The sequence below is a fragment of the Vulpes lagopus genome, chromosome 9, assembly GCF_018345385.1.
Source record: "Vulpes lagopus strain Blue_001 chromosome 9, ASM1834538v1, whole genome shotgun sequence".
Classification (NCBI taxonomy): Eukaryota; Metazoa; Chordata; class Mammalia; order Carnivora; family Canidae; genus Vulpes; species Vulpes lagopus.
Genome location: NC_054832.1, coordinates 16,008,207 through 16,031,919, shown reverse-complemented (window position 1 = coordinate 16,031,919; position 23,713 = coordinate 16,008,207). Strand labels below are relative to the sequence as shown.

At 41.9% G+C, this 23,713-nt stretch overlaps 1 protein-coding gene across 1 annotated transcript in view; it reads left to right on the top strand.

Annotated features, from left to right (window-relative positions):
- FER1L6 (fer-1 like family member 6) overlaps positions 1-23,713 on the top strand; it is a 155,953-nt gene that overhangs the window by 70,454 nt on the left and 61,786 nt on the right. The window contains 6 exon segments of the mRNA XM_041769620.1: positions 1,187-1,287; positions 5,224-5,314; positions 8,213-8,332; positions 9,994-10,146; positions 15,229-15,406; positions 18,472-18,596. Of these exon segments, the coding sequence (XP_041625554.1) occupies positions 1,187-1,287; positions 5,224-5,314; positions 8,213-8,332; positions 9,994-10,146; positions 15,229-15,406; positions 18,472-18,596 (768 nt within the window).

The following is a 23,713-nucleotide window of genomic DNA, read 5'->3' as shown; positions in this document are numbered from 1 at the left end:
AATCCAGGCATCATGGAGGTAGAGGGGTAGAGGGGGTAGAGGACCTTGGTCTGGTGTCACATTATGTGGAGGTGTAGACTCGCTTTGTAAGGCTGATTTTGCTTCTCCTTCAGGCAAAAGAGAGTTTATTTCTAAAAGTCCTGACAAAACAAAGCAGAATATTTCCCTAGAGACCACAACTGCCTTTTCATTCATTTCTAATTCCTTTCTCAGTGCCAGGATCCCTGCCACACTTGGCATATCGTGGCTAACGTGATTGAACGTTTACTAAGCACTAAGTAGTATTTGAAGAAGTCCACACCTCTCTATGGTGTTATAGGTAGCCGCTATTATTATCTGATTTTATGGGAAACTGGGCGTAAGGGGGTTAGTTCACTTGTAAGAATAGAGCCTGGATTTGAACAGAGGTAGTTTGACCTACACATAAATTTTTAACCACTCCGCATTTTGCCTTTCTTATAGTGAAGGGGAAAGAGGGAAATGTATGTCTCCAGACATCAAACTTTGATGTGTAGTAGATAATGTGGTTTTTGTAAATTTTAGAAAAGCAGTGATAACATATATATTTCCTTTTAAGTGTCCTATCCCTCCAAGCCACTAAATGGAATACAGCCTTTAGGCCTAAAAAAGAAAGGTATGATTATTAAATACACAAGCATATAGCAATTATCATATGCAACCTGTCCTCCTCCTCTATAACACTTCACCCCTGCTCAAACCCCTATAATCAGAAGAATTGATAACCCTTGAAATTCAGGATTATTCAGTATTACTATATTCCCATATAACCAATCAACTTAAACACTGCTTTTGAAGTTTTTTTTTTTTTTAATAATTGTATCTAATTTACTCTATTTTGTTAGGTATTTCCTGACATTAGGTTTCCCCACAGGGTAGACTCTAAGTAAATGGTTCCCCATTAGGAAATGATCTGGGATAGAAATTATGAATTTGAACAACACGGGAGAGGACTTGTATTTGGAAGGATTCCAGTTAAGAAAAACAAGGTTCAAAGTTAGAATGCAGTAGCATTTCCCAGATAGGGCATAAGAAAATGAGGAAACTCTTCATTCATTTCTAAAACACAAAATCAGCAGAATAGTATGTCTGAGATAGTACAATCAGTGTCTCTGCTAGAGTGTCTCCTTCTGCCTCTCATCCCTCCACCTCTGTGATTTGTTTTCAGGAAGAGAGTATAGAAGAAGCAAGAGAATTGATCAAGATTTCAGAGACAGCATCAGAAGAGAAAATGAAGACAGTGCTTAGTGACTTCATCAGTCAAAGCAGGTACTGGGAGAAACAGCTGGCATATGAGTTGCTGAGCTTATATGGAATCAGCTTTTAATTACCTTAGAAAAGAGTTGATTTTCTATGCATTCAGATGGCCATTTTATAGAGCTCTATCCATCTTTACTTTGTTCAGTAATTTAGTGGCACTTCTGGCTTCACTGTTGCTTCCTGACATTTAACTAAAGCATAAAGCAAAGGGGGAAAAAAGAGAGAGAGAGAGAAGAAAAGAAAGACTCACTGCAGAGACTTTTAAATGAAACAAGAAAAATGCTAGGAGTGTTATGCCCAGCATGCTTCCTCACATTTGGTAGCTACTCAGCAGCTATTTGACAATTAGATGGATAAGTTATATCAAATACCATTTTTTAAAAGATTTATTTATTTATTTATTTATTTATTTATTTATTTATTTATTTATGAGATATACACAGAGAGAGGCAGAGACATAGGCAGAGGGAGAAGCAGGCTCCCTGCAGGGAGCCCTATGTGGGACTCCATCCCAGGACCCCGGGATCATGCCCTGAGCTGAAGGCAGACACTGAACCACTGAGCCACCCAGAAGTCCCTCAAATGCCATTTAATAGAATTTTTTATATAGCACAATAAGCACCACATAAGGACTCTGATTCCAGGTGGCAAACAATATAACAAAAGATCTAAAAATAGAGTATATTAAATGCTTTTTAGAAAGTAACAAATAGGGGGATCCCTGGGTGGCTCAGCAGTTTAGCGCCTGCCTTTGGCCCAGGGCGCGATCCTGGAGTCCCAGGATCGAGTCCCAGGATCGAGTCCCACATCGGGCTCCCAGCATGGAGCCTGCTTCTCCCTCCTCCTGTGTCTCTGCCTTTCTCTCTCTTTCTATGTCTATCATAAATAAATAAATCTTAAAAAATAACATATTATTTAAAAAAAAGAAAGTAACAAATAATTCCCAATTTTAGTGGCTTAACATAGTATTGATCTGAGTTTGTGTGAGTCAGGAGTCCAGGTGTGGCTTAGCTGGGTCACTTGCTGAGACCCTCTCAGAGACTCCTACAGTCAAGGCATTGACTGAGGGAGGCTGCAGTTACCTTGAGGCTCCAGTGGGCAGGATTCACTGCCAAGACCACTCATATGGTTATTTGCAGAATTCAGTTCTTCACGGGCTGTTGGGTTGAGGACTTTCAGTTCCCTGCTGGCTATTGGTTGGAAGTCAGCCTCAATTCTTTACCATGTGGGCTACCTCTCATGACATGGCAGCTGACTTCATCAGAGTGAGCAAACTGAAAGAGTCAGAGAGAACATGCCAGCAAGATGGAAATCATGGTCTTGTATAACCTAATCTTGGAAGTGACATCTCATCACTCTTGACATAACTCTACTATGAGCAAGTCACTAGGTCCAGTGCACATTCAAAGGGAGGGAATTGCCCAATGGCATGAAGAGCAGAAGAAGGAGGTCACTGGGGGCCATTGTAGGAGCTGCCTATCACATAAAGAAATGACCTAGACTAACACTTGAAATTAATTAGCTCAAGACTTAAGCAAAAATGAGAATTTGTCATAATGGCAGCAATGAAGTGGCAGAGATTTATTTGATGGAAGGCAAAAACTAGTAGATAAGGAGTAGCTAAGTAGATAAATGTTAGTGTTCTGCTTTATAAGTTCTATCCTTTCTAATTTCTCAATTACCTGTCATTTTTTGCTTTAAAAAGGAAAAAAAACCAAATAAATAAATATATATTTTTTCTTTCTATCAATCTTACTTTTTCATTTCTCATTATAGAAGCAATGTGTATCAGTGCTATTCCTTCTGTGAGCTAAATGCCACCTGCAATTCTCTTTAAGCATCTTTGAAAAGCTTCATGATCTCATATTTTTAGAAACCACTTGTGGGCAAATTATAGCTCAATAATTTTCTATATTAGGGGGTTATTTGGGATGATAATCATTGCACTTTTTCTTCAAGTTTACAAGCAACTGTCAACATATTTATGAGGGTCACACAGAGCTCAAAATGTTAGTTTTATATTTGGTAAACTTGGATTTGAGAAAGCATCTTGGATCTGAGGTCAAGGTGGCCTTCCTATTCCCTCCCCACATTTGTGGTTAACCACATTTGTGGTTGAGCAGCTGGACTTCTGAGTCCCTCCATCCTTGCCACTGCCTCTGAGGAGACAGGCCACTTGCCACATGAAGGTGAAGAGGCTGTCCACAGGCCACAGCAGGCTGAAAGATGAAGAATGAACAGAAACAGGTGTCATGGTCATTTACTCTGATTCTTATGAGGAAATCAAGGGAGAGAAATCAGAAATCAGAAGTGCCTACCTTGTCTCCTTGAGCTGGTCCATCCTGGGAGTGAAATGGGATTTCTTATGGCTCTCAGAAAGGTAGACATGTGGCAACAAGATGCCTGCCTCAAAATAGAATCCATTTTATTCTTTTTAAAAATTAAGAGAAAATATAACTTGACCAGTATGTCCACAGAGGATTTCAGGTAAGGTTTCTAATTGCTCTGACATAGGACCCCTCACTGTGAGGTCTGGCATCTTAGACTTCCCCTTTTGTTTCCTTGTTTGCTTTCATTTCTCTTTGATTTTCCTCATCACAGTATTAAATGTTCATCTTACAAAAAAAATGTAAGAATATATACAGAAAAAGTATTCTCAATTCTCTCTCTAATCCCACTCTCCAGAGACAAGTGATTTGTCATCCTGGATTTTTTTCCTGTGCATTTGCAAACCCACACATTCCTAAAAACACTACATTTTTTCGCAAATATTACACACTTTGTTCAGCAAGTTGCTTTCCCACTCTACAGCCTATCACTGGCATATTCCTACAGTAGTCATGATAGTGCTCAGTATTTAATTGTGTGATATGTATGACATATTTAACCGGTCCCTGATATATTAGTTATTTCTATTTATTTTCCTACTATAAACAATGCTACAATAAGCATTACTATATGAACATCTTCTTGCAAAATTTTTCAATTGTTTTTGAAGGACAGAATTCTAGTTTAATTTATGGATCAAATTATTTTGATAATAATTCATTTTTAAGGGCAACCCAGGTGGTTCAGCGGTTTAGCGCCTGCCTTCAGCCCAGGGTGTGATCCTGGAGTCCCGGGATCAAGTCCCACGTCGGGCTCCCTGCATGGAGCCTGCTTCTCCCTCTGCCTGTGTCTCTGCCTCTCTCTGTCTCTCTCTCTCTCAAGAATAAATAAATAAAATCTTTTTTAAAAATTCACTTTTAAGACATTTACATTTTGGCAAGTACTATCAAATTGTCTCTTGAACATTATAACAATGATTGGAGGAGAGTGACTATTTCCCCCACCAGCCTTGAATATTATCCAGTATTTAATAAGTGAAAATGGTATTGATTTTAATTTGCATTTAAGTTATCACTAATGAAGGCAATATATTATTTTCCCAAGTTTTAAAGCCATTATATTTCTTCTTCAATTGCATTTATAACTTTTATCATTTTCTTATTGAGCACATTTTAAACATCATCCCTCAAAATGTTACTAATCAGTCTTTTGTAGGACTGTGAGGACATATCTCAGGATTGAGTCAAAATATTTTTTACATACAACTTTTCAGGAAACTCTTGCTGTGTGTTAAATGTGTAAAATGAAAAACTGCGTTATTTTGTGTTTGTTGTTATGATCTTGGATATCAATCATAATATATATGTATATGAAAGAAAGTAGGAAAACAAGCATCTATTCCTCCAAACTAATATAAAGTCTGGGCATCATTTCCAATCCTCACTTTGTCTCTTAGAAAAGTTAGCACACCATTTCTTAATTCTAAATGAAAAATCTTGGTTCTGCGGCTTTATCAACCTTCCCATTGTATTGCAGAAAGTATATTTGCAAATCTCTGGAATTCCATAAATGGATTTTCACTAAGTAGATTTCAGAATTGTTATTCTTCTCTTATAGTGCCTTTATCTCTGAAGCAGAGAAGAAACCCAAGATGTTGAACCAAACCACTTTAGATAAGAAACGACTTACGCTCTGTTGGCAGGAGCTGGTATGTGAAAATCTATTTATACTTTGAACAGAATTAAAACATGTGCTTTAAAAATAAACCTCACAGATGAGGCATAGGTCATAGACCAGATGAGGATAAGGTTCTAAAGGTTATACATTTGCATGATGTAGAAGCATGAGTGAGAAGGGTAAACTGGAAAGGAACAGCATTTATTGACCATTTATAAGAATGATCTAGAAGCTCACCAGTCCTACATCTTATTCTGATGGATTTCTCCCTTGCCCATTTTCTCGACATCTGTATTTTGTCAAAGACTATAAACTCTTTGACTTGACCTTTGCCTGACAAATGGAGAGACCAGAAAAATAACTGTTCTTCCCCTCTTCCGTTTCCTTCCATTAAGAATTCTGTTTTTAAAAAATTAAGAAAAAATTTAACTTGACTAGTATGTCCACAGAGAATTTCTGGTGAAGTTTCTAATTGTTCTGACATAGGACCCCTCATTGGGAGGTATGGCATCTTAGACTTCCCCTTTTGTTTCCTCTGTGATTGATTTTCTTCATCAGAGTATTAAATGCTTATCTTACAAAAACAGGGCAGGAGTGCTGTGTCCTGGAGAACCCACACAGCGCTGCATGCCTCACAGATCCTCAGTCCCTGTTGAATGAGTGATGGCTGAGAAATACCAGACCAAGTCAGACTCTGGATTATCTTACCTCAAAGCTTTAGTTCCAGCTGTGGCACCAAGGGATGCTTTGTATGAGGCCATGATAATTCCACAAAGAAAAATTACTCAGTGTTTGACTGGTCAGGGACATTTAAAAGATGTGAATGGGTCCCAGAGAAATTAAATGATTTTTTTAAAAAGTCACGGTTAATTAATCATAGTCTAGACACTAAAACCCAAAACTCTAAAGTGGTTTACCTTTCTTTCCAGGATAATAAACAAAGGTTTGTGTATTCCTCCTCTGAACTCCAAGGGAGGCCAGATTTTCACTATACAGAAGATCTCCCTCCTATTTCATTTCTTCTTTAGCGTCTCTGACTGCCCTTCCCTGCCTCTACAACATCCATATACTACATATTGCCCTCAGAACGCTACTGTCTTCTCAGAATCCAGCAGTCCTTGGCCCTGAACAAGTCCGTGAATTTGATATCTTGTAGTGGCCCACCTTTCCCTCCTCATCTCTGGACCTCTACTTCCACCTTTCCAATGGACACGTCACCTGCTTGTCTCACAGCACCTCCAACTCAACCCATCCTATTAAACCCATCAGCTTCCAGTCTAACCTTATTCCACATCCTGGATTAGCACCACTAGCTATACTTGCTGCTCCAACCAGAAGCTGGAACTCAACTTTGAATCTTCATTCTTAACCCTCAACAGTCAATTCAACCACTGGCTCTATTGATTCTTCCCCTTAAAGACTCTGGAACTTGCTCCACTTCTTCATCCCCAGAATTGTTGCCTATACTGAGTTCCATAGCACCCACTAGGCTTAGACTACTGCCGTAGGCTTCCTCCAACCCATCTTCCATACTATAACAAAACGGTCTTTCGAAAACACAAACCCGATTAGATCACTATTGCTTCAAAAATCACTGGCATCTGTCAGCCCTACATACCCTCCATCTGTAACTGTTTCCTCTGTCTGGACTGTCTTATTTCTTCTTATTACCTGATGAATTCTGTTCATTGTTTAAGACTCAGCTCAAATGTCATCTATAAAACCTAGCTCTGCCTCTCTCTGGTCCCCTGGTATTTTGTACATATGTTGCTTTCAGCTTACCAAGCTATCGGAGTCTCAGGGGGAGGAAGCCCGTGTCTTACCCTGCCCTAGGCCTTGGCTCCTAGCACAGTGCCTGCTACATAGCAGGTATTCAGTCCTCCCAGTCAACACGCACATAGGGCATCCTATGTGCTAGGCCCTGTGCTAGGTCCTGGGAATGCAGAACCATGAGGACTTGGCCTTGAGGAATTTATTAATTGACTGGCTTGTTCATTCCACAAACATTTATTCAACACCTGCTATGTGCCAGGAACTCTGCCAGACACTGAGAATATAAGAACAAAGTAAGACCAAGTCAGAGGAGGTCCCTCTCCAGTGAAGTTTATATATTTGTTACCTTTAGAAAGGTATGCAACAAATAAACAAAAATGATTACAGATTATGATTGTGAAGGAAATTTTGTAAGGCTACAGTGATCAGGAGAATGTGGGGGACATCGTGTGGTAGTGACATTTAAGCTGAGTGTTGAGAAGGAATGAGCCATGCAAAGTCCAGGAAAGAATGTTTGAGCAAGAGGAAAGCCCATGCACACCAGTCTTGAGGATGGACTGAGAGAGGCACGTTTTGGGTCCCCTTGAGGACCCATGTGTCAGGGACCCAGCCTAGGAAGCAATACGAGATGAGGCAGAGAATAGGCCAAGGGTACTCATGCCATTGTCTCAGAAATCACTGGAAAGAGTTTGGGGGCTTCCTAAGCACAAAAATATGGCTGAATGAATGAATTCAAATAAACACTTTCAGATGTTCCAAATACTTGTATGGAGCTCACTGGCAACATTTCTCAAATAATGCCCGCTTGGTCTGGAAGCAACCCCCAAGCCTCTAGAAGAGGTAGTAAGAGCAGTGAGGAAGGACGTTGGTTCTGGACCCTGCTGGGGCTCCACTCCAGCTCAGCCTCTCAGTACTGCATTACTCTCCTTCCTCTGCTATGGTACCCACCTGTCAAACAAAGGTGAGAGGACTTTCACTGCCTCCATATGCCTATGAAATTTCTATTAAATGGACAGCATGCACACTGGCAGATCCTGACTCAGGCTCATGAGTGGCTCAGGGTGGAACTTACAAGCCCCTTCAGGATCCTCCAGCAACAAGATAGTCCTTGTCCGGATTTCTAGAAAGATCTACACTGACCCTTATCTTGTTTCAGGAAGCAATGGCCAAGGAGGCCAAGGGAATCATTCAGCAGCAGAAGAAAAAGTTATCTCTTGATGAAATCATCCACGAAGCAGAGAACTTTGTGGAAAAAATACGCTTCCTTGTTGATGAGGTAATCAACTCTAAAGGCAAACTTCCTTTGGGAGATTAAACCAAATGTATTCCTAGTGAGGTTTGAATGTTTGATAAGAGTGCCTGAGCTAAGCAGGCACTATTAGTTTAGGGACGGAAGGGAGATTTTTAAATTAAGCCAAATATGTACAGCTTTGTTGATTTTTAAATGAAGTCTGCGTATTCAGCAGGAATAAAAAGCACATTCCTTAATGGAATCAAGAAAAGTCAAAATAAGTATGGGACCTTTGATAAGCTTTCAACTGTCAAAGGATTTAAACTCATATTCAGCAAAAGTCCAAACAGCTTCTCATTTTAAAGTTAGTTGTAGGGATCCCTGGGTGGCGCAGCGGTTTGGCGCCTGCCTTTGGCCCAGGGTGCGATCCTGGAGACCCCGGATCGAGTCCCACGTCGGGCTCCCGGTGCATGGAGCCTGCTTCTCCCTCTGCCTGTGTCTCTGCCTCTCTCTCTCTCTGTGACTATCATAAATAAATTAAAAAATTAAAAAAAAAATAAAGTTAGTTGTAAACAGTATCTTCTGTGACTTCTAGAATGATCTAAAAAGAGCCTCCTATTTGCTTCTGTTAGATACCGGGTTTTGTGTCAGAAGGTTTCAAGGAGAGGTACATACCTACTGCTTCTGTCAGTCTCAAAAGTTGTATTTCTTGTTGCAAATCTATCACTCCCTGGGGACCAAATAAGCAGTGAGATAGGAAGTCATGTCAACAGAGGCAGGAATTTTATTAAGCACCTAGAAGGTTCAAACCAAGCATCAGGACTTTAGGTCTGTGCCTGACTGACCCTCTAGGAAACCTCCTCACTGATATTTCTGTTTCCATATCAAGAGAGAAGGCATGCCCTTTTTGGGAACAAATGACACCAGAGGATTATAGGGTTAAAAGATAGCACACCTGCTTTGAGCCTAGGAAAGTCAAAGCATAGTTTATGACAATGTACCTCCCTTTTGCTTTGGGCCAGCTATGCTGGCTCAGAAATATGCATTTCAAACACTCACATCCTAATGGGCCTCTTGGCAGGGAATTCTGTAATTCCTATCTCTATTAGCTCAATTTTAAAGTAGAATTTTATGTGCAATTTAGTCAAGTTTCTCCTGAAGAACCACCTAAAATGGAGCTAAAATACTTAGCAGCCATATTTTAGGTCATAAGTCCCTTGTGGAATTGTTTTTTCCTTCCTTGACAGTAAACAGAAAGACATTCAGAGACATTCATGGATTTTTGTTTCTGCTTTTTCATTTGAATATTCTGGAATGTTACCTGGCTCTACGGAGCACCCATGTTTGAGGATAAAACATTATTATATGATTACAAAAAAAGCAAAAACAAAGGGGAAGATGTTTTGTTTTATAGGCAGACATAAGTAGGCCACCAGGGGTGCCAAATCGTGGGTACGTCTTGCATATCAGTAAAGCACAATAGCACAATTGGGTATATGGGGTTTGCACGTACTTGTAAGTCATGATATAAGACTTTCTCAAAGAAGCTGCACTTCACTTGCTTGCTTTCATAGAAGGGTAAGTGGCTAGATGGTTTAAGTCACAGAATTTGTTTTACAGAGGGGTACTGTTTCAGGATAGGGGAAATCTGGAAGGGTACCTGTTAAACACCAACTCATCAGATCCATTCCCCTTCATTCCCACAGCCACAGCACACCATTCCCGATGTCTTCATCTGGATGCTTAGCAACAACAAGAAAGTGGCATATGCCCGCATTGCCTCCAAAGACCTGCTCTATTCCCCCATCAGGGAGCAGATGGGCAAACACTGTGGGAAGATCAAAACTCATTTCCTCAAAGTAAGTCTGCACTATTTTTGACTCAAAGACAGGAAATCTCCATTTTTCCCAAGTCTCTCAGTATTCCTAGTGTGTGTCTATATATCTGACTCTTCCCCCAAACTTTCAAATGTCTGAGAACAGGCAGCAGAAACACCTAGTCCCCTCTTGATTCAAACTGTGATTTTATAGATCATCTTGAGGCTGAATATTTTTCAGTTTTCCAATTACTATGTCAACAGACATATATAAAGGGTTTTTTTTTTAACCTAGGGGGTGTACCTCAAGATTGCTTTAATTTTTATTTCTTTGATCACTAGGAGAAACAAACATTTTTTTCTGTTAGTTTTTTATCTTTTCTCTTGTGCAATTCGTCTGTGTCATGTTTTCATGTGAGTTCATCTATATTTTAAAAATAAATTACAAGAGAAAATATTTGTATTTCACAGAACTGGTAGCTTAGGATTCCTGTGGCCTTCAGTTGTTAAATTCATCTTGGGTCCATGCACCCTTCATGAAAACAGGTCACTTAATGCCTCATGAGTGGACAATCATAGATACAATCTCTGGATGGATGCTGCTGCTGACTCTAAATCAAAATTTGAGCTTTCTTAGAGACCCTGCGTAATTTATCTCTACTACAAATTTATATCCCAGAAGTAGACTTGAGCAAATCTGGAGAAAGAGTGGTCCAGAGGCTTACCACTCACCACTGATTGACAAGAATGTGTAATTTGGCTGATTAGCTCTTCCTAACTCATCATAGACTTTCCTAGCAATTCCAGTTCTGATTTCTTGCTATTATATAATTATCTTCTACTGTCTCAGAGGGAGGGTGAGAAAGCTCATGAACCATGCCATATGAAGAATGGGTGAAGAGAAGACTGCTTGACTGAGAAGAGTCTTGATGGCATGAAAGAGTTTTGAAGTGATTGTAGGGCTACCACATGGCTGATGAGTTGAGTGTGTGTGTGTGTGTGTGTGTGTGTGTGTGTGTGTGTGTGTGTTTCCATAGGATAGAAGCTGGCACCATGATAGCTGTTGTAGGGAAATAGCTCCCTATACAGAGGTCCATATTTGTTCTTTGTCCCCTTGTATAAATAGAGCAATGGGCAGCTAGGTTAGATAGCCTCTAAGCGCCATCCAAACGTTAGAGTCTACCTTAGATGTGATTGTTAAATGTTGCAGACAGAAGAGGCAATAGGGATAATGGTTTAATGCTTGGGCCTTAAAACAAGGTGAATCTGGGTTGAAACTTGAATTAGTTGGTCAGGGCTACTGTAACAAAGGACCACTGAGTGGTTTAAACAACAGAAACATCTCTCAATTCTGAAGGTTGGAAGTCTGAGATTAAGATATCAGCAGAGCCATGCTCCCTCTGAAAGTGCTAGGGAAGCACCTGTTCTAGCTTCTGGTAGTCCCTTGGCTGGTGGAAGCATAACTCCAACCTCTGCATTATGTTCTCTCTTTGGTGTGTATCTCTTCATATGAAGTCCTTTTTGTAAGAATCATATTCCAGTTAGACTTCATGTCAACTATATCTGCCATGACCCTATTTCCAAATAAGATATCGGGGATTATGACTTTAATGTATGAATTTTAGGGAGATACAGTCTAACCTACTACAGAATTCTGGGGCTAATATTTATAAGGTGTGTGACCTTGGGCAAGTCACTTAACATCTTTGTCTTTCCTATTCTTCACCCAACGAATGGAGATGGTACTGAGGGTTAAGTGGGTAATTGCTCATAAAGAAGGCAGAGTGGAGTCATCCTGAATAATCACTCAATAAATGTTGGCATTCAAACAAATGGCATCCAACATCTAGAGAACATTTCTGGAATCATGTTCCCGTTCATATCTGGTGAAGTACCTGTGGCTCTGTATGTTATTTTCTATCATATAATCATGTCTCATGATTCTTAAACTGATCCCTGTAAAATTGTAACGGAAAAAAAATTCACTCTAGTTATTTACCACAAATGTCAGGGTTTCTCTTCAAATTTCTCCATCCAAGGAATTCTGGGGTCACAAGAAACATTTGTCTTAAAAATAGCAAATTGTTTCAGACGGCTCTATGCTAAAAATACTAGAAAATCAGTGTAAAGTTCCTCCCTCCTAAATATTGTGATGTATGCTGTCTTTATTTAAAATTAGAACAAAGAACAGCTGTCACATGAAGCCCAAGGATGGACATAACAGAATTTAGAAGCTTCACCCTGTGGCCTTCGCTTACGTCTGTCCGTATTTTCCTTTTGCTGTTGGAATTACTTTGGGTGATAGCTTTTTAAATTTTGTTGAATTCAATTGCACTGACTTGATGAGACATCTTGATAAGATGACTCAGCAAAACTATTTTCATTTCAGTTTTGATTGTCACCCTTTCTTTTCCTTTCCTCTCTCCACTTCTCTTTATGTCCCTTTCTCCTCACTGAAATGGTAAATCCGAGAAAAGCAAGAGTGGCACCAGGGAGGGCAAAGTGTTTACCCACCTACCAGTTGCTCTGGTTTCTTAGCTGGGAATTAAAAATGCAGGAAGACAGAGCAGAGAATGCAAAAATTTCCAAAATCTCCAGAACAGAGTTTCCTCAAAATTTATGCTGTGGAACAGTTAACCTTTGAGTGGCTCCATGAGCTTCCATGGTCAAATTCATCTAGGAGGTTGCAAGTGCCCACTAGCCAGTAGAGGGCTCCCAGAAGTTCTGCTGTCAGGAAACATCTCTAACTTTTAAGACCCACGCTTGCCAACATTATTCATCTAGAATAGTTATTTACAAATGTTAGGAAACTACTTTTACTAGGGGCCCAGTTTGGGGAATATTAATCTAGAGGAAACCAAAGTGCCTCATCTGAAGGCACATGGCCAAATAAATAGTAACAGTAAATCATGGTCCCTAGTTCCATGGTATTTCTTGTTTTCTAATTTAAATATGTTCATAATGCTTTAGTGAACAGGATAGAACTGCTGGAACAAAATTTTCTGAGCTCAGCCCCGTCCATCCTCCAAAGGAGCAGAGCTTTCCTGTTTGGCTTAGGTCTTATCACCACTGTAACCCTCATAGCTGTAGGATAGAAAAGGACATTCATGACCAAAAGGAAACTACTTGTGGGAGGAGATAGATGCAATCAGAACCCAGATAGAGGGTGGCATTTCACCTTCCTTTTCTCTTCACCTGTGTGAAGTCACCACTCCGTGTGAGTCCACCCCAGCTGGACTCTAGGGAGCCCCTCCTCCATCTCGCCTCCATCTGAATCCCATCTCCTGAGTCCAGTCACTTCTCAGGACCCCAGCCTTCAATCCAGCCTTCCCCAGGATGCAGCACCAAGTGGTGGCTGGGTCGTGCCACAGACTGAAATCTCTACAAGGCAAGCACACCCTCTCTTTCTAATACCGGTTGACCAACTTCAGCACGGTTTGTGTGAATTACCATGTCTTGTCCACATAATGAGCAAGATTCCTCAGCCTTGTCTGTGTCATTCTCTTCCTCCTCTGAAGGCTTTTAGCAAATCCCTTCTTGGCCCAGAGTAAGCACTCACTAAATGTTAGCCTATATCACCACTGTTAGTTCCCAGCCTTGTATCTTGGTTCTCACCTTCCCTCTTCCTGGGATGCCGTGTCTCCACTGGTCCAACTCCTGAAGTATCCATTAAAGCCCAGTGAAATATTTGACTCACAAAGAAAAGATGGAAACACCTGCTACTACTTCTCTGCTCTCTTAGCATTTTCTCCCTTACACCTGACCTTCCACTTGAATAAATGAATGAAGGTCGGCCTCCTTGTCTAGATGTGAGCTAATGATGGGGGGCCTGGAAGTGTGTCTTGGTCATTGTGTTGCCCTCCCCACCCCACTGCCTCGGGAAGGCCTAGTGGCACTTCAGGTAGTTACTAAATTCAGTTGCTGAAAATCCATTTAAGGAACCCACAGAGCAAGATAGAAAGGTAAACAACCATGCTCAATTTTGGATTCAGGTGCTCTCCACGGGTGCCCTGAAATCTGTCAGAGCAAACTGTAGCCTCTCATGTAGGATTTTGTGATTCTTTCTGGAAAAGAAGTGGTTTGGAAGGAAGGGGAAAATATGGACAGGAAATCTGAGGAAACACTAAGAGACACTTAGCCGAGTCAACAAGATCTGGAGAGATAGCTACTCTCAGAATGAAAGTCTTGCCATCAGTCCTGAACACAGCTGAGTCTCGGGATTTGGAAGTCCTTAGTTGGGGGAAGGAGTCCCCTAACCCTGGTGACTAGGAAATAAAGAAGCCATACTGCATTGAGTTATATCCTCCACATCTTGAGAGCACATGCACCTGCATATGCACATCTGTATGTGCAGACACATACTATTTACACTAAGACGCACAGATTCAAACAAACATAAATAGAAATCCAAATCGGAGTACATTCAAAGGAGAGCATGCAGGGTAAAAAGTGAACTTGAAACCACGCTGCATCAGGAAGGGATGAAGGGACTAGAGATGGTTAAGAAAGGACAACAGTAGACAGGTAGGTCTCTTCAAGCACAAGGAGGCCTGACTTTTGGAAGAAGCACATGAGTCCTTCTGAATGAAACAAAGAGGTAGAGAAGCTGTGGTTGGAATTCCAGGTGCCCGGAAGTTCTGGGAAAGGAAGTTTCAACTCAGTGTTGGAAGAGGCAAGCAATGGGGGTACAGAAGCCAGCACCTTGCTCTGGAACTGTCTCTGGTTGAGAAGCCAGCACCTGGCTCTGGAATTATCTCCCCTGGATTTGGGTGCTGACTTTGTCACTTGAAAGCTGAGCGATCTTAGGGAACTTCTTAAACCCCTCTGAGCCTGAGTTTCCTCAAATATAAAACAGGGGGCAATAATCATACCCTCATGTTAGATTTAAATGATCTAGGGCTTGTAAATACCTACTTGAACTTCAGGCCCCACTAAACCTGGATCCTCCTCTGGAATGGTACATGGTGGCAACTGGGGTCACTGGTCTCATTTTGATATAAGATTAGGTCCTGAAAACTGTTCTTTGAATACCTACCCTGGATGTGTCCCCAGATCCACAGAACCTTTTTTCTCAAAGAGTGAGGCTCCTACTAATGAAGGGGCCTTCCTTGGAACCTTTCCCCAGCTTCCTGGAAAACGGCCAGCTGGTTGGTCAGTGCAAGCAAAAGTCGATGTGTACCTTTGGCTGGGCTCCACCAGACACTCCAGTGCCATGTTGGACAACTTGCCAGTAGGCTATGAAGCAGAAATGTCCTCCAAAGTGGCTGGCGCCAATCAACCCCCAGCCAACCTGCTCTACCAAGGTATGATGTCCACTGGGGGTCATTAGGTGTCTCTGGTGGACTTCTGAGAAAATGTGAGGAGGGTGGCATGTGTGAGCTGTTTGTACATTATTTTTGGATAAATTTATTAATCTTTTCAAAATACAGTTTCTAAATTTTCTTCCTTACTTTCCAATGTCCCATCTCAAAAGAACAAAGTGAAGCCGTTAAATACATCTGGAGTAAAAGTTTGTTTTTCTGCTAATAGAACGCAATTTGGGTTTCTTCTTTGGCAGATTATATAGATTGAGTTTACATTTGAAGCAGAAGATGTCTTTTAAAAACACATTGTAAGTTCTTGCTCTGATATGACGTGTGGAATTCCTTTTCAATAGGACTAGGATTTTGTCCTATAAACAGCATTTACATTTAACAGTAATGACCTAGTGGGAACTGGTATCACTGGGATCACTTGTGTTTCTTTAGCTTGGTTCTTGATTGGTTTTAGAAATTCAGCATGCTTTATGCAATCCTTTCTTCTATGTAGATATTTTCTACTAGTGCTGTTATTTACATTTTCACGTAATTTTGGATTATAAATATAATAAACTGCCTTACAGTTGCAATTTGCATTGTTTCCAAATGGCTTCAATTTGCAGGATCTTCAGACATAGTAGAATGCAGTTTCACCTTCACTTCAACTGAAGATAAATTTTGAATTGAGCCGGTGCTGGAAGCATAGGAGAGCTTCCACAAATCCAGGTTTTCTGTGTAACACAAGGCTCCTCTGATGTTGGTTGACCTTGACTGCCAGTGGAATTTAAGTGGCTCACTAGTTGGAGAAGACAAGGTTCTAGGGATATTTATCCAGTGGTTCAGCTCATGGCTTCCATGCCCAGTGTCAATGCATAAAAGCAAGGAAAGCTCACCCCTGTCTTTTTGGAAAGTGCATAACCCTTACCATGTGCCAACCATTGTGTCCTCTGCTTTATACATTAGATTGAATTTATTTGTCACATCAACCCTGGGTAGTTTCTTCATTTTACAGAGAGAAAGAGGATGTATCAGAAATGCTTAGAAATTGCCCAAGATCACATAGTTAGTAAACATTGAAGTGAACTTCTCCCAACCCTGCTTTATTTGCACTGCTTTCCATCCTTTCTTTAAAGAGTTTTCATCTTTGAATGAAAGATACCCACATCAAGTTATCTTGTTATTTCTGTAGATACTATCTCTAGAGATCTAAGCAACCTGGACATATTTGCTGTCCCAGGTACTAACAACTCAAAGGAGAGGAAAGATTTTTTTTTTTTTCCAAAGCTTTCTGACCCTCTGCAGTGTGTGATTTTCATGGAGTGACCTAATAAACTTTCCTGCTGTGCACTGACTTTGATGGCTTTGGCGGCCTTCCAAGCCCACTGGAGAATTTTGCTTCTTATTTTTGTGCTTCAGAAAATATCCATTCAACCAATAATTAATTTGCACCTACATATGGCAGGCGTGGTGGGAAAACTAGCAGGGGATGCACAGATGAGACAGGGGTTGTCCTGCCGTCTAGTGGGGGCAATCAGACTTGTCTCTACTAACCACAAGTGTGAAAAGTAAACTATAACGGTGGGTCACCAAATCGTAAGAGTGAAGAGGAAACTGAATTTATTAATCTAAGGGGCAGAGCTGATAAGGGGTTTTAGAAAAACAAAAACCTCAACTAAATAAATGGCTCCCCTTAGAGTTGTGCGTTGTACTGCCTATGTGGCTGCAGCTGGGGGCTCTGAGGGACACCCAGGTGGCCCCCAACTGTTATTATCACAGATAATGAGTAATAGTAACAGCCACACCACTAATAAAGTTCTTCCCATATGCCAGGCATCAAATTCTTAGTCCTTTGATCTATCAATTTGACTAGCTCTTCTTAGTTAAATTAATAATAGTTCTTCATAGGGTTATTATCCCCATTTTGTAGGTGAGGAAATAAAGGCACAGAGAAGGGTAGTGACTGTATGAGTCCATGTATAGACCTATGTGACATAAGTCTAGGAGTGGCATGATCAGAGGAGGGTATTTGCAACCTTAATTTAACTAAGTAGAGCTAGTCAAATTAGTATGTGAGAGTTCCTGTATCCCAGTCCCCACATCAACACAAAACACTCATATCCTGAGCACGGTATAATGTTGCCTTTGGGGGGATGGGGAACAGGAATAGGGAAGGGGATAAGAAGACGTAAAAAATAAGAGGGGCCTTACAAAGTCCCATGAACCTAGGAATTTAAGTCAACTCTCAGTTGGGACTCCCCCACCAAACCCTGGTCTGCCCTCACCTGCAGCCCTCTCTCTGCTCCTGTCCTGTCAACAGATGTGCTCACTTCTGCGTTTCACATCCATGTCCTCTGTCTGCATTTCTCACAGGATGTGAGTCCCTGGCCTGTCACTGGAGTGTAGGTGCTTGTCTTATCTTCTCCCCACTCCCTGGCACTCCCTGATGGCAGGGGCTGGCTTGGCCACTTCAGAATCCTGAGACCAGACTGTACCTGGTACACAGTAGGCACTCAAGATGACATTGGGTGGCTGAATGGAAGAATGGATCAGTGGCTGACCCAAGAGTTTATTGAAGCAAAAGCCATTAGCAGGGCAGCCCCTTTCTTAAATATACACACATGAGTGAGCGCATGCACCAATGGAAACAGCAAGATCACAAAAACATAAAATGTGGTATTTTGGAAAGAGAAGGTGAGTTTGGAATCTGATAGAAGTGAAATCCAGGTTCTGGCATTTGATAGTTCTGCAAACTTGGAAGACTTCTATCACCTTTTTGTGAGCCATTTTCCTCATACATATATGGGGATGATTATATATATAATCACAGGGATGTTATGAAGATTAAAACCCATGATGTGGTAAAGGTGCCAATGACAATGCCTGGCTCTGAGGTACTCATAAATGCCCCCTCCTCCTTTCTTCACTGCTTCCACTCCAGTTTCAGAGGCCGGTGATGCTCCTAGTCTTTGCCTCTAGACACACCCGCAGATGCACACGGCACAAACACCTATTCCCCCTCACTGTTGGGAAAAGCCCACTGATGCCTGTTCCTTTCCACTATTTGTCCCCAGACCGGCATGTCTTTCAGCTGAGAGCACACATGTACCAAGCCCGGGGCCTCATCGCAGCCGACAGCAGTGGACTCTCAGATCCTTTTGCCAAGGTCACGTTCCTTTCCCACTGCCAGACCACAAAGGTAACCAGGGAATCCCACCTGTCTTCTTCCGGTAGCCCACAGCTGGCCCACAGCAGAGCCCAGCAAAGGAAAAAGCAAGAGCATGTTGCAAATATCTGCGTCTCTGGGTATGCAGGTTTTCAGATTCCAAAGCACATGTGCAAGGAAGAGTTGGCATAGGGAAAGCCTCTTGTTCCAATGTGACCCATTGTCCTGCAGCTGAGAAAGCAAGTACCTGAGGTGAAGGAAGCATGTGGGGAAAGAAGGATGAGGAGGAGAAGTGAGACCTGGCACATCTAGAAGCTTATGATCCAACCTTTGTGACGGGTCTTAACGGGGAGGAACATTTTCCAGCTTTGCAGTTAGGAAGCTCTAGACTTTGTACTGTTGCTTTCTACTTACCAGCTGCAGAGCTTTGCACACTTTTAACTGTACAATGTGGTGTCTCACTCTGGAAAACACAACTTCCTAATGGATGTTGTAAGGATTAAAGCAAATGGGTCTACACCAGTTTCCTCTGGGCTTTCCCCTCTTCCTATACACTAAATGCTGAAAAGTAGAAGGGTCTCTGATCAGCAGGTGTCCAATTGGATATTTTTCCCATTAGATCATATTCTCCAAGGATTGACTCTGTTCTCTAAGGATTCGGTGTTCTGAGAGGGAAGAGTTCACAAGGGATTCACCATCTCTGGTTGTTAAGACAAACACTGAGGACTCAAAAAGACCTGAGTAGCTCATCTATTCTCTGGCCATGCTTACTCACTAAACCTCAATCTGTTGTCTAAAAATAGGGCTGTTGTAAAGAAGCACAAAATTAAGTGTATAAAGTGATTGATGAATGGTGGTCATTACATAGGCTGATGTTACAAAGGCTGACATGTCTCTCCAAAGAGAGGCCCACGCCCTGGGAAATTGCATTTGATTTGTGACACACCGACCTAGATCATAATATGAATCATCATCTCGTCCATTTCTCCAGCACCTGCAGGCTGCTTGCTCTATGATGGGTCCCATGCTGGGCTCAGGGGCTGCACCCTGGAAAACCCCATAGTGCGGGGCTAGACAAAGTCTTCCAAGAGCCATTTGAGAGGGAGATTAGTTCTGTCTGAGGGGGGGAGATGAGAGAGACCTCAGAAGGAAAGTGACTGCATCTTCACTTAGTGAAGGAGCATGAAAACACATGAGGCATGAAGACTCCAGACTACTTTCTCTTCCCTGTGTTTTGGGAGTTAGTGCATAGCTCAATGATTAAGATATAGAGTCTGGAGCCACATTGTTTGAGTTCAGATCCAAACTCTTGAAGCAAAGGCCTCATGATGAAGACATCGTATACACTTCCCAGAGAATAAACCACTCAGGACAGTGCCTTGCTTGTAACAGTTTCTTTGTGACTCCTTGTTATTATTGTCATCAAGGCTTCCCATCAGAAGCAAGGAAGATTCTCAAAGAATCCCTTGAAGCATTCCTCCACTTTCCACAAAACTGTGGGATTCTAAGCCCTGGTGATCCTGGAGCCCTGGATGGGGAAGGAGTTTGAATGAGCCCACTAGGCTGTAATTATCTTCCTATTTTGCATCTCTATCCAGTACTTTCATTTGATTTGGACTCATATCTCAAAGGAATAAATGGTATTTATCAAATAATCATTTGAATGGGAAAACAGCTCCTGTTGAGCTCTGGACTTTGCCTCCATACTTTTGAACGAAGTTCTTAATTTTTGTTAGTTATAATAGCTGCCATTTATTAAGAGCTTCCCATGTGCCAGGCATAATGTTAAGCATTTTATACATGTTGTTTACTACATCTCACTAGAGCCTAAAGGTGGATGTTATTAGTGTTGCATTCTGCAGATGAGAAGGTAAGGCTTAGGGGCTATATAGGTAGAAGGTGGTAGAGCCAAGATGGAAACCCACGTTGGTCCAGTTCCAAAGCCACTTTGCTTAACTACTCTGCTTCCCTTTTGGTAAGCAAAGTTTCTGATTTCCCTGCTGTTTCAGTGCTGTGCTGCCTCGGAGCATGTGTGGGATATGCCCTACCTTCACACTCCTCATGATGAGGAAAGCTGAGCCTGGGGTCCCTGCGATCATGTTTGAGCTCCACTGTTCACCTGGTAGCACCTGCCTGAACCAACCACATGGAGCACAGAGAAAGAGTCTTAGCAGGGTTGGTCCTGCAGCCAGTCCTTTTTAAAGTGACATCATGATCTGAAATATCTCAGAAGGGGAATCCAGTTATTCTGGTGACCAAAGGAACAAGGGAAAGGGAGACAGCTCCTCAAAGAGAAAGGCTTTGGAGACAAAAGGGCAAAGGGAACGAGTGGCTGAGAGGAGCTTTAGAGGACAGGAGAGGACATCACGGGGGGTGGGGGTGGGGACAGTGCAGAAGCTGATGTTTTAAGGAATCAGAGTCCTGAAGACACAGACTGTCTCCTATTAGACAAGAGTACCCAATACACAGACTGCATGTGGGAGATGTTCAGTATCTGCTTACTGATAAATAGTGTGGCGGGGGTGGAGTCAGGTGGACAACAAGCACTTACTGAGCACTGACTGTGTACTAGGCACTTAATACATTTTATCTCAGACAGTGATCATCACAACTCTACAACATTGGCACTAACCCCATTTACATGAGGGAAGCGATGGTTCACAGGGGTTAAATCACCTGCCCAAGTTGAGGCAGGTGATGGAACTAAAGTTCTATCCCAGGGATATATGATTCAAAAGCCATGCTCCATCCATAGTATCTCATTCCTTCTTCAAAGTGTCAGCTAAGTACTACCAGAATCTCCCAGATGGCAGCAAACACAGTCAAAATGCAAACTCCTCAAGGAAGCCCTGAAGAGGAGAAGCTAGTCATGAACACTTTGGCAGAGAAGTGCGAGAATGTATTTTTGTTTGGGTGAGCCTTTTAGTACCTTCACCTTTAGTGAAGGTGGCCACAGGGCCTTTATACTCATGGAAGCAACTCTGAGGACAGGCCAATATCATTCATTTATTCTTGCAAATAGTGATTGAGCATGCCTGTGTGGGTGTCTAATACCATGCCTAGCACATTGTTTGTTGAATGTGCTAAGAAATATATGTTGAGTAGATGAATGCCGGCATCTGGAATATTATTAAGTGGTATTTATAGCCCAAGGTGTCAAGAAAGCCATCAGAATATTTCTATATGAAAGATGCTGTGAGGATCATAAATCGCTTTGGTATTATGTGTCGCATGCATACTGTGAAAGACTTCACATTTCTATTTTTAAAACCAACGTAAAAACCCATGTTTCTTTGTGATGTCAGACACCCACCTAGGGTAATTTTTCAATGCAACTACGTAACTCCTGTTTGTAAGTTGGTTGAAGCCATTTTCTTCCTGTCCAAAAAGTTCAAAAAAATTTTTTTCTGAGATTCGTGTCAAAAACATCACTGTGTCTGAAGCACGAAGTACTCTAAAAGCAAAAAGCAAGAAAGGAAGTGAAATGAGTCAGTTGGAGAAGGACAAACATTATATGTTCTCATACATTTGGGGAATATAAATAATAGTGAAAGGGAATAGAAGGGAAGGGAGAAGAAATGGGTAGGAAATATCAGAAAGGGAGACAGAACATAAAGACTCCTAACTCTGGGAAACGAACTAGGGGTGGTGGAAGGGGAGGAGGGCGGGGGGTGGGGGTGACTGGGTGGTGGGCACTGAGGAGGACACTTGACGGGATGAGCACTGGGTGTTAGTCTGTATGTTGGCAAATTGAACACCAATAAAAAATAAATTTATTATTAAAAAAAGGAAGGAAATGGTGAAACGCATAGTATTTTTACGACTCATATGAAGAAAAACAATAAAAAATTCTCTCCTGACCACAGTGCTAATGGTTTAATGGTGTGACTAGAGATGCCTCCTGACGTAAAACTCCTAGATGCCATTTTGATTTGTTCTTTGAAGTCCAGGAAGTAGGTCCAGGCTGGATCCCTCTCTGACCACCTCCCCCCATCCCGCATGCAGAGTGAGAAGCAAGGGTGTAGTTCAGAGGGGGTGTGGAAATTCCCCATGGCCCAGCACCCTCTGTGCTGTGACATCACCCATTTGTCTGCACAGCCTGGAAGAGAGGGAAATGTGACTCTGTGGCCTCTTTCCAGGAGTAGCCTCACACATTGACAGGCCAGTTTCGTGCCAGGTACAGAATCCACCCATCCTGCAGACAACCCCAGTGTTCAGCTCTGTGAAACTGGCAGATGTCCAAACATCTAATTGACTAGACTAGAGGAGGCAAGACATGCCCCCTTCTGAGTGTAGCCATTGAATGGCCTGACAGAGGGGCTGTGAACCACTTCCAGGTGAAACACTCATGGTTCTAAACCAATAATGCAGACTGTTGTCCTCGGTTCTTTGGCTTATCCATCTGTGTGATGGACACAGCCAATAGCCAACGTCACAGTCTGCTATCGCAGAGAAAAAGATGTCATGCAAAATGGTGAAGGTTAGTTTGGAGACTCTGATTAGTTCAACGCAGTCAAATAAATATCCACAGAACAGTGGAATTCCATAGAAGGAATATTAGAGTTAAATCCCACTTTTGAGTATTTAATGACAAAATTTTATTTGTTCATACGTGAAGAGCCACTAGATCTTCCTCATCCTCAGTGTGCCCTTCCATAAAATATTAGCATCTACTTGGTGAGAGTGGATGAAGTTAGCAGCCTAGGCTTTGGCACCAGAAGATTCAAGTTGAGTCCCAGTTCAGCCACTTGCTGGCTCCAGATAAGTGAGCCCTGGTTTCCTGATCTATAATACATGAGCAGGTAACTGTCCACCTCTCAGAGTGGTTGTGAAGTTTGAAGGAGACCGCAAAGTGCGACAGCTGGTATACAGTGCTCAACAAAGGGTAGCTTGCATTACCAGCACAGCCCTTCTGGGAGGCTTGAGTGGAAATTAGGTATGCAAATAAGATGTTAATCATTACAGAGGGCTCTACTCAACATAGGAACCTATGTAAGCTCTTCAGGACAAGGAATCTGCAACCCCTAGCATCTAGCATGCTGTGGCTTGGATGTTAAATGACTGAAGGGGGATGACTGGAGTGGGTTCTCTTCGTCCTCCATCAGGAACTGTTGAGTGAATGTACCCCTCCCCCTCCAGCCCTCTCCAAT